Source organism: Salvelinus sp. IW2-2015, linkage group LG8, assembly GCF_002910315.2.
Source record: "Salvelinus sp. IW2-2015 linkage group LG8, ASM291031v2, whole genome shotgun sequence".
Lineage (NCBI taxonomy): Eukaryota > Metazoa > Chordata > Actinopteri > Salmoniformes > Salmonidae > Salvelinus > Salvelinus sp. IW2-2015.
The window spans coordinates 28,954,801-28,966,978 of NC_036848.1; the positions used below are offsets into that span (position 1 = coordinate 28,954,801).

Below are 12,178 nucleotides of genomic sequence, written 5' to 3' on the forward strand. Positions count from 1 at the left end.
CCGACGAAGAACCATCAAACAGGCAAAGCGTCAACACAGACTAAGATCGAATCGTACTACACCGGCTCCGAAGCTCGTCAGATGTGGCAGGGCTTGCAAACTATTACAGACTACAAAGGGAAGCACAGCCGAGAGCTGCCCAGTGACATGAGCATACCAGACGAGCTAAATAACTTCTATGCTCGCTTCGAGGCAAGTAACACTGAAACATGCATGAGAGCACCAACTGTTCCGGATGACTGTGTGATCACACTCTCCGCAGCCGATGTGAGTAAGACCTTTAAATAGGTCAACATTCACAAGGCTGCAGGTCCAGATGGATTACCAGGACGTGTACTCCGAGCACGCGCTGACCAACTGGCAAGTGTCTTCACTGACATTTTCAACCTCTCCCTGTCTGAGTCTGTAATACCAACATGTTTCAATCAGACCACCATAGTCCTTGTGCCCAAGAACACTAAGGTAACCTGCATAAATGACTACCAACCTGTAGCACTTAGTACGTCTGTAGCCATGAAATGCTTTGAAAGGCTGGTCATGGCTCACATCAACACCATTATCCCAGAAACCCTAGACACACTCCAATTTGCATACCGCACCAACAGATCCACAGATGATGCAATCTCTATTGCACTCCACACTGCCCTTTCCCACCTGGACAAAAGGAACACCTATGTGAGAATGCTATTCATTGACTACAGCTCAGCGTTCAACACCATAGTGCCCTCAAAGCTCATCACAAAGATAAGGACAATGGGACTAAACAGCTCCCTCTGAAACTGGATCCTGGACTTCCTGACGGTCCGCCCCCAGGAGGGTAGGTAACAACACATCCACCACGCTGATCCTCAACACAGGGGCCCCTCAGGGGTGCGTGCTCAGTCCCCTCCTGTACTCCCTGTTCACTCATAACTGTACAGCCAGGCACAACTCCAACACAATCATTAAGTTTGCTGATGACACAACAGTGGTAGGCCTGATCACCGACAATGATGAGACAGCCTATAGGGAGGAGGTCAGAGACCTGACCATGTGGTGCAAGAACAACAACCTCTCCCTCAACGTGATCAAGACAAAGGAGATGATTGTGGACTACAGGAAAAAGAGGACCGAGCACGCCCCCATTCTCATCGACGGGGCTGTAGTGGAGCATGTTGAGAGCATCAAGTTCATTGGCGTCCATATCAACAACTAACTAACATGGTCAAAGCACACTAAGACAGTCGTGAAGACGGCACAATACAACCTATTCCCCCTCAGGAGACTGAAAATAGTTGTCATTGGTCCTCAGATCCTCAAAAGATTTTACAGCTGCACCATCGAGAGCATCCTGACGGGTTGCATCACTGCCTGGTATGGCAACTGGTCGGCCTCCGATCGCAAGGCACTACAGAGGGTAGTGCGTACGGCCCAGTACATCACCGGGCCATCCAGGACCTCTATACCAGGCGGTGTCAGAGGAAGGCCCCGAAAATCGGCAATAAGTCATAGACTGTTCTCTCTGCTACCGCACGGCAAGTAGTATCGGAGCGCCAAGTCTAGGTCCAAGAGGCTTCTAAACAGCTTCTACCCCCAAGCCATAAGACTCCTGAACATCTAGTCAAATAGCTACCCAACTATGTTGCCACCCCCCCCCCCCCCCCCCCCCCCCCCCCACCCCCCCCCCCCCCCACTACGCTGCTGCTACTCTCTGTTATTATCTATGCATAGCCACTTTAACACCTACCTGCATGTAGATAATTATCTCAAATACCTCGACACCGGTGCCCCCGCACATTGACACAAATATAGCCTCGATATTGTTATTTACTGCTGCTCTTTAATTATTTGTTTTTCTTATCTCGTACTTTTTAAAACTTTTTATTTTTTAGGTATTTTCTTTAAACTGCATCGTTGGTTAAGTAAGCATTTCACTGTAAGGTCTACATCTGTTGTATTCGGCACATGTGACAAATACAATTTGATTTGATTTGATTTGTAGCTCTCTACCAATCTTTCCAGCAACTTTTTTGAGAGTGTGTGAGTGAAAGAATTTATGAGATTAAGTCAGAATGATATAAACTATTGTATCAGGGTAGAACTGTGGAACTGTCTCGAACTGTCTCTTGGCCTGTGCCTCATTTTGAGGCCTGTGCCTCATTTTTACAATGTGCCTCATTGCAATTAAGGCTGTGGCCCAAGGTATAAACATACTTCCTTTTCATTCATTTAGGGGATCCTCTTACTCAGTGCCAATACCAAACGTACAATGTGCAGGGATACTGGAGTATTTGAGGTAGATATGTACATATAGGTGGGGATTAGGTGTGGAATATTATATGAAGATGAACGCTTTAAATCTGTATTTGAAATAACCATATTGTTCTGACAGCACTTGATGTTGCTGAAACAAAGACGTGTCCAAGGACGAGTTGCTGAGTAAATACCAAAATAAATCACTTGATTTCTGGCCTGATCATTCCATTGCTCCACTCCTTGATGCAAAGAACCAGAGTATTTCAGATTAGTCCCCCTACGTTACACTATACTCTGTCTCTCTCTTCCTGTTCCCCTTCCCCTTTCTCTCCATACCTCCCTCTTGAAACATGCAGTCAGACCAATACCAAAGTCTCTTTAGCAATACACTCTCTGGTGTTGTGGCAACAGCCCAAGGCGCCCAGGTGTAACAGGAATACTATCTGTCAGCAGTTAGGGTCGCCTGTCGGTAGTGAAATTGACCTCTGAGTCATGGGGGCCATGAAGAAGGCGACTGTATAGGGACAGGATTGCTGTCGCTGAGTGACGCTTAATGAAATCATTGAGGTACTGATGCATTATTGACGAGTTTGTCATAGCAACTGGCTGCACTGTGCATTCAAGGGACATTGTGTGCCTGCCTTTTCACATGGCCTAATCACGTGGCCTTATCACGTGGCCTAATCACATGGCCTTTTCACGTGGCTTATTCACATGGCCTATTCACATGGCCTAATCACATGGCCTTTTCAAGTGGCCTATTCACGTGGCCTATTCACATGGCCTATTCACATGGCTTATTCACGTGGCCTATGAACATGGCCTATTCACATGGCCTATTTACATGGCCTATGCACATGGCCTATCCACGTGGCCTATTCACATGGCCATACACATGGCCTAATAACATGGCCTATTCTACGTGGCCTATCCACGTGGCCTATTCACATGGCCTATTCACATGGCCTTAGCACATGGCCTATTCACATGGCCTATTCTACGTGGCCTATCCACGTGGCCTATCTACATGGCCTATTCATATGGTCAGGAGTTTCACTGAGTGTACAAAACATTAGGAACACCTGTTCTTTCCATGACATAGACTGACCAGGTGAATCCCAGTGAAAGCTATGATCCCTTATTGATGTTAAATCCACTTCAATCAGTGTAGAGGAAGGGGAGCAAGATTTTTAAGTCTTGAGACAACTGAGACACGGATTGTGTGTGTGTGTGCCATTCAAAGGGTGACAAAAGATTTAAGTGCCTTTGAACCGGGTATGTTAGTAGGTGCCAGGCGCAGCGGTTTGAGTGTGTCAAGAACTGCAACGCTGCTGGGTTTTTCACACTCAACAGTTTACCTTGTGTATCAAGAATGGTCCACCACCCAAAGGACATCCAGCAAACTTGGCAAAACTGTGGGAAGCATTAGAGTCAACATGGGCCAGCGTCCCTGTGGAACGCTTTCGACACCTTATAGAGTCCATGCCCGGACGAATTGAGGCTGTTCTGAGGGCAAAAGGGGGTGCAACTCAATATTAGGAAGGTAATGTTTTGTACACACAGTGTACAGTATATCTGCAGGCTAAATGTCACCCAGCAATTTGTGTTTATAGTTTTCAGTTGCAGTAAGAAAAGGTTTTAAGATCATACATTATGTTTTGAAGTGGATCTAAAGTGCGCACATCAAGTCAACTCATTAAAATTGCTCCAATGGAACCTGTTGCAACATAACATCATTTGCCAACATTGCTTATCAAACTCCACTCAAATCATGACATTTCCTAAAGGCCTAATGGCCAAACGTTCTCATCAACACCACATGGAATCAAACTGTTATCAGACATATTGATGACGTATCTCTCTTTGTACCTATAACATCCTTCCACCTCTCTCTCTCAATTCAATTCAATTCAATTTCAATTCAAGGGGCTTTATTGGCATGGGAAACATGTGTTAACATTGCCAAAGCAAGTGAGGTAGATCATTATACAAAAGTGACTCTCTCTCTCTCTCTCTCTCCTCTCTCTCTCTCTCTCTCTCTCCTCTCTCTCTCTCTCTCTTCTCTCTCTCCTCTCTCTCCTCTCTTCCTCTCCTCTCTCTCTCTCCATTCTCGTAGAACTCCATGAATCTGCCTCCAGACAAGGTGAAGATCCTGTGTCAATATGACAACGAGAAGAAGTGGGACCTGGTCTGTGATCAGGTGGGACTCCAACTCCACTGCACAATACAACAGTCTACTGTACCGTTAACGTTTCAATAACACCTAGTGGATAACGTTACAGTAACAGGATGTAGTCATAGTTCTTAGGGGAACACCAGGTAACATGATAACCATGTGAAACTTCTTTCGAGAATTCTACGTTGTAATGAATCAAGCCCTGATGATATGCACTGCTTCCTTTAAGCCTGGCAGACCTTCGTATAGAGGCGTTGAGGTGTCAATTCTGTTGTTGTTGTTGTGTGTCCTGGTTTCTAGGAAAGCACCACATTGACACACCATTGCAGTGAGAGAGGTTGTTCAAACGCACACTTGCGCACGCAAGAAACAACCACCCACCACCACACATGTGCACACACACACACTTTGCATCCTGCTGGGAACCTCATCAAAATTGTACGTTGCTGTGGCAACATTGACGAGGCAGATAACTTCCTGTGGCTCAGAGGGGAGTGACACACAGGACACCTGTCACTGTAGCACAGACCTGCAATGGTTCAATGTTGTCCCTTCCCTTATCTAGCACAGCTAAAGCCATTGTTATCAAAGGCTGTCTATCTCTACTCTGACCTGGCATTGAATGATAGATTGGCATCCCGACATGCAGGGCTCAGCCTCACCAACAGATATATCATTGGTTATACTTCTATAAATTGGGCAGCGTAATCATCCCTAGCTTCCAATTGACTCATTCACTGCCCCCCCCCCCCTCTCTCCCCTGTAACTATTCCCCAGGTCGTTGCTGTAAATAAGAATGTGTTCTCAGTCAACTTGGTAAAATAAGGGTTAAAATAAAAATCATCAAGGCTGTGAAGTCCCTGCTGTGTTTTGCCCTCTGGTCCCCTTCTCCCACAGTGCACCCGTGTAATCAACATAATTAGATATGCTCTAACATCTGTCTGTCTCTGTCTGTCTGTCTGTTTGTCTGTCTGTCTGTCTGTCTGTCTGTCTGTCTGTCTGTCTGTCTGTCTGTCTGTCTGTTGTCCTGTCTGTCTGTCTCTGTGTCTGTCTGTTGTCTGTCTGTCTGTCTGTCTGTCTGTCTGTCTGTCTGTCTGTCTCTCTGTCTCTGTCTCTGTCTCTGTCTCTGTCTCTGTCTGTCTGTCTGTCTGCTCTCCTTCCTACAGGAACGATTCCAAGTGAAGAATCCTCCCTCTGCTTACTTGCTGAAGCTCAAAAGTTATCTTGACCAGGGAGGGGTCAGTCGCAAGGTACTGTACCATTACAGTCCTGTAAGAGGTCCAGTCTGGGCTATGGCCCTGCTCAGATACTTTCAAAAACATCATTTCTTGAAGTAATCACTTATATAACAGAATTTGCTAAAGCTATGTTTAAAAAAACACTGGTTTCATCCATAGCTAAGTTACCACTTGTTTTGTTTGCTATACACCATCAAACATTTCTCCACAACAATAATGACCTTGTTGTGCGTGTTATGACAGTTCAAGAGGCGTGTCCAGGAGTCCACACAGGTCTTAAGAGAGCTGGAGATTTCCCTGAGGACCAATCATATCGGGTGAGACCCGCCCCTTACCCAACTTTTCTGCTTTCATCAGCACTCCATCTATTGATCCTTACACAAGCTACATTTATTTGATTTATTTATACAGGTAGGTCAATTAAATGCCACTTCCGCCACTTTTCAACCTCATATTCATTAACTTCAGCACCGTACCAGTGTCTACGTTCTATGATCTGTATTTGAAAAGATAAGACGAAAGGTCCTAAAAAAATGCATCATTATGACATCACGGGGAAGGATTAAAAGCAATAAAAAAATATTTTCAAAACCTGCAACGAGTTTCTAGCCAAAGGGAGAACATTTGAACATGTTTTTTTTTCTTTTTTCTACAAAACGTAGAAATGCACAGAATTTCACACTGGTATTGTGCTGTAGATAATGAAAATGAGGTTGAAAAGGGGTAGAATTGCCCTTTAAGAACAAATTCTTATTTACAATGACCTGTCAGGGTGCAGCAAGTATAACACACAAATAGGTTAAAAAATATCATACAAACAATAAAAAATACACAATACACAGGCAGTAAAACGTCAGTAAATCATTCAGTAATAGACAGCATGAATAACTGATGATGATAAAACAGCTATGACCTCGACCAACAAAATGCTAATACTGTAAAAGGGCCTTAAACATTTTTTTATTTAACATTTATTTTGACAGGGACGTCATGCTGAGACTAGGGTCTCTTTTACAGATAAATACAATCAAACACTATACAGAATTACTAAACATTAAGAAAAAATTACTTTTATCATCATAGAGGTCTCTGATCATTACACTGAACTCAGTGGAGACCGTAGGGTTCCTCCAGTGTTATCCAAGCCTAAGACCGTGTTTGGTCATTTGTAAGACTAAATTGAATTAATAATGATAGATACATAGGAAGTTTGCATGAGTGCTTTGTAGATAAACACAAGAAAATGCTGCTCTCTCTTTACATACAAAGAGGCCCAACCCACTTTTTGATTCACAATGATGAATGTCACAACAATGGGCCTCAGGATCTCGTCACGGTATCTCTGTGCATTCAAATTGCCATTGATAAAATGCAATTGTGGTCATTGTCCGTAGCTTATGCCTGCCCATACCATAACCCCACCATCACCATGGGGCTCTCTGTTCACAACGTTGACATCAGCAAACCGCTTGCTCACACGACGCCATACACATGGTCTGTGGTTGTGAGGACACTTGGATGTACTGACAAATTCTCTAAAACGACGTTGGAGATGGCTTATGGTAGAGAAATGAACATTCAATTCTCTGTCAACAGCTCTGGTGGACATTCCCGCATTCACCATGTCAATTGCACGCTCCCTCAAAACTTGAGCCATCTATGACAAAACTGCACATTTTAGAGTGGCCTTTTATTGTCCCTGATACAAGGTGCACCCCTGTAATGATCATGTTGTTTCATCAGCTTCTTGATATGCCACACCTGTCAGGTGGATAGATTATCTTGGCAAAGAAGAAATGCTCACTAACAGGGACGTAAACAAATTTGTGCATAACATTTCTGGGATCTTTTATTTCATCTCATGAAACATGGGACCAACACTTTACACATTGCTTTTATATATATATTTTTTTTTGTTCAACATACAACATTACAAAACATATTAAGAAAAACAGACACATTTATCAACATATTGGTCTCTGATCATTTCACTGAACTGACATAGGGGGACCAGAACATCTAATTTCAGAGATCTCTGTGAGTTGTTCCACATGAAGGGCTCAAAAGAACTCAAATCAGCTTCACCCAACTCTGTGGAGACCGAAGTGGCCTCTAGTGTTATCCAATCCTGTGGCCGGGTTTGATCATTTGTAAGTCTAAATAGAATTAATGATGATAGATACATACGAAGGTTCTGTATGAGTAATTTGTAAATAAACACAAGAAAATGCTCCTCTCTAATTACATACAAAGTGTGCCAACACACTTTTTGATACAAAACACAATGGTGAGTTCTATAACCATCACCAGTAATAAACCTAAGGGCACAATGGAAAACAGCATCTAGTGGGTTAATTGTAGATTCTGCTGCATGCATATAGATAATATCCCCATAATCTAAAATCGACATAAGTGGCCTGGACAATTTCCTTCCTGTTAACAAAAGTCAGACATGCTTTGTTTCTGTAAAATAAACCAACTTTGAACTTCAACTTCTTCACCAGCTCAGTGACATGTTTTTTTAAATAACAGTTTGTCATCAAGACAGATACCAACGTACTTGTAGGAAGGAACTCACACAATTTCTGTACCGTTCAAATTAGTCATTACAAATTCATGCAAATTCTGGGGTATGGGACCTAGAAAGAAACCATGCCTTTTGTTTTGTTTGCATTTATCACTACCTTTAGATCCAACAGTGACCTCTGCAGTGCTTGAAAATCAGGCTGTATGTGGGAAGAACAGTCAACTGACAGGCCAGGACCAGTATGACCACCAAGCTGAGATACAAGCATCAAATCTGAACCTTTTCAGTAATAATGCAGCGGTCTAAAACTACTTGCTTAGGCAGGGAAGTAGAGGAAAGGGAATTGCCCCGCTTCAGCGAATTATTGTTTTTCCAGAATTTAGAGGGATCGCTAACAGAGTCTGTCATATCGCTAAAGGAAGTCGTTTGATGTGGCCTGTTTATCGGAGGCAGTGCACCCATTTCTCAATTCCCTAAATAGCTGCTAATCAGCTAACAAGCCAGTGTGTCTAGCCTTGGCCCAGGCTTGATTTCTTATCGAGAGGAGGTTTGAGAGTACATGAGAGTATTTAAGATACTCTTTGAAGAGGTAGGACTTCAGGTGCTTTTGGAAGATGGACAGGGAGAGTCCCAGGGAGAGTCCCTGTCCATCTTCCAAAAGCACCTGAAGTCCTACCTCTCCTACCTTTAAAAGGCCACTCCTAGCTTCAGTGAGAAGCTGGTTCAACCATTGGGGTGCTAGAGGTGGAAGGGCCAAGAGACCAGAGGTGGCAGAACGGAGTGCTCAGGTTGTGGTGTAGGGTTTGAGCATAGCCTGAAGGTAGCAAGGGGTAGTTCCTTTTGCTGCTCCGTAGGCAAGTACCAGGTTCTTGTAGTGGATGCAAACTTCGACTGGAGTGTGCGGTGGACATTCCTGCATTCACCATGTCAATTGCACGCTCCCTCAAAACTTGAGCCATCTATGACAAAACTGCACATTTTAGAGTGGCCTTAGAGTGGAGTGTGCGGAGGAGCGGGGAGAAATGGGAGAACTTGGGAAGGTTGAAAACCAGGCGGGCTGCAGCGTTCTGGGTAAATTGCAGGGGTTTGATGGCACAAGCGGGTAGCCACAGCCAACAGCAAGTTGCAGTAGTCCAGACGGGAGATGACAAGTGCCTGGATTAGGTCCTGCACCTCTTCCTGTGTGAGGTAGGGTTGTACTCTACAGATGTTGTACTCTATGGAGTGAGTCACTGCTTTGATGTTTGCAGAAAACAACATAGCGCTGTCCAGGGTCACTCTAATGTTCCTTGCACTCTGGGAGGGTGACTCTGGAGTAGTCAACCCTGATGGAGATTTCTTTGAGTGGTCAGGCCTTCCCCGGGAGGAAGAGCAGCTCCGTCTTGTTGAGCTTGAGGTGGTGGGCCGACATCCGTATCACCACCTCGGTGTCAGAAGGGGGTAAGGAGAAAAGTAGTCAGGTGTCAACCGCATAGCAATGATAGGGGAGACCATGTGAAGATATGACGGAGCCGAGTGACTTGGTGTATAGAGAGAAGAGGAGAGAGTATGTGGTGCAGACACAGATCCTCTCCATGTCACCTGGTAGGAGTGGCCTTCCGGGTACGATGCAATTCAAGAGTGTGCAGAGTCTGAGACGCCCAGCACTGAGAGGGTGGAGAGGAGGATCTGTTTCACGGTGTCGAAGGCAAGAGATAGATCTAGGAGGATGAGAACAGAGGAGAGAGTCAGCTTTGGCAGTGTGGAGAGCCTCCGTGACACAGAGAAGAGCAGTCTCGACTGAGAGACCAATCTTGAAGACTGAATGGTTAGGGTCAAGAAGATCGTTCTGAGAGAGATAAAAGAGAGAGTTGATCAGAGACAGCACGCTCAAGTGTTTTGGAAAGGACATAAAGAAGGGATACAGGTCTATAGTTTGACGTCAGATGAGTCGAGTGTTGGTTTCTTGAGGAGGGTAGCGATTTGAGCCGTTTTGAAGTCAGAGGGGATGCAGCCAATGGTCAGGGATGAGTTTATGAAGGTAGTGAGGAATGGGAGAAGGTCTCCAGAGATGGCGTGGAGAAGGGAGGAGGGGATGGGTTCGAGCGGGCAGGTTGTCAGGCGGCCAGATCTCACTAGTCACAGGATGTCGTCAATCTTCTTTTCAAAGTGGTTGACAAAGTAGTTGACCACAGAGAGGTAGGAGGTAGGGGCAGGGGTGGTGGATTAAGGAGGGAGGAGAAGGTGGAAAAGAGTTTCATAGGGTTAGAGGCAGAAGCTTGAAATGTAGATAGAAAGTTGCTTTAGCTGCAGATACAGAGGAAGAGAAGGTAGAGAGGTCAGAGTAGAAGGATGATAGGTCCTCCAGAAGTTTAGTTTTCCTCCATATTTCACTCAGCTACCCACAGTCCTGTTCTGTAAGCTCGCAATGAGTCACTCAGTCACAGTGCAGGAGGGGAGGGCCGAGCCGGCCGGGAGGAAAGGGGACAGTGCTAGTCATAGGATGCGGAAGGGGAGTGGAGTAGGGTCGAAGAGGCAGAATCAGGAGACAGGAGGGAGATGGATTTAGCAGAAGGGAGGGATGGTAGGTTAGAAGAGGAGAGAGTAGTGGGAGACAGAGAGCGAAGATTTCGACGGCGCTTGACCATCTGGGTAGGGGCTGAGTGGCTCGGGTTGGAGGAAAGGGTGACGGAAAAGGAAACAAAGTAGTGATCAGAGACCTGGGTTGCAGTGACATTAGCAGGGGAACAGCCTCTAGTAAAGATGACATCAAGTGTACAGTATTTCCTGCCTTGTGAGCTGGGGGGGGGGGGGGGGGGWKTGGGAAAGGGTGAAGTCAAAAGAGTCAAGGAGGGAAAAGAGAGAGTTGGAAAGAAATGAATTGAAGACAGACTTTGGGTGGTTGAAGTTGCCAAGTACGAAGAGCGGTGAGCCATCGTCAGGAAATTAGCTTATGAAGGTGTAAAGGTCATTGAGGAACTCCTTCCTCGAAGAACTCCACAGAACAACCCGGCAGAACCATCTTTGTTTCGGCGACAGTCTTAGTTTTACCAACGAGATTGACACGACTGCAGCTTACGACTGCTACTAAGAAACCAGGGGAGACTGAAATACTAACACTAATCGCTAATTGCGTAACAGAGGTGAAGAGCACTCCTCCCTGTACTAATTGCTGATTGCCTAGGAGAGACATATTTTGGTGTATGGCCACTTTTATAACCAACAGCTCCTATATTTTGGGGACAGGGATGCTAAGAGAGCATGATGAGAAGATTTGACATAAATGGTCACCCCTCCAACCTTTTTTGTCTATCACATCTGAAAGTCCAAACCCTCTGTGAGATTTGAAAACAGCAGGATTACCTATGGAGACAAAAGAGTCAATAGAACTGGATTAGCTAGCCACAAAAGGCTTCCTGATTGGACTTAAAGTTGCAGAGCTATTAGTAGAATGAGGTAAATGTGCACAAGATTACTATTGACAATACCCATATGCTTATGAGCACATGTAGCAAAACGATAGCTTGACATGAAACTATAAATAGCATAGGTGGCACTAACAACAGTGGGTTCCTTTATGATAGTTAACAGAGCTTTGGTGAGGACTGAAATACTGTACAATTATTGATATTAATTTGCAAACCATAAAATGCTGGATTTAGGGTTCCCACTAGTTAACACATCCACATAGTCAAAATTGTCTATATCGTAAAAAGTCAGAAAACAAACAAACATTTAAATTAGGATTAAGGTTAGGGTTAGGTTCAAAAACATATCTTAATAAGAGAAATTGTAGAAATAGGCGAGATTTAGCCATAATTCTGACTTTTTGGCTGCGTTATCTAGCGACGACCTGGATTTAGGGTTGCAGGGTCTAGCTTCAGGGTTAGATGCTATTGTGTAGCTTGTTGTTGTGACGTACGCACCAGTATTGTTTGTTGTTAAGTGTGTGAATGACAGCGTCGTGCTTGTGAGATTCTTTCACCGTTTGGTTGAGTGAGGTTGTTGTTTTACTGTTTTACT

At 44.6% G+C, this 12,178-nt stretch overlaps 1 protein-coding gene across 2 annotated transcripts in view; it reads left to right on the forward strand.

The window, feature by feature from the left end:
- LOC111967690 (formin-like protein 1) overlaps positions 1–12,178 on the forward strand; it is a 66,148-nt gene that overhangs the window by 20,993 nt on the left and 32,977 nt on the right. For both annotated transcript variants that reach the window (XM_023992929.2, XM_070444846.1), the window contains exons 2-4: positions 4,352–4,435; positions 5,578–5,661; positions 5,893–5,966. In XM_023992929.2, the coding sequence (XP_023848697.1) occupies positions 4,352–4,435; positions 5,578–5,661; positions 5,893–5,966 (242 nt within the window). The remainder of the gene's footprint in view (positions 1–4,351; positions 4,436–5,577; positions 5,662–5,892; positions 5,967–12,178) is intronic.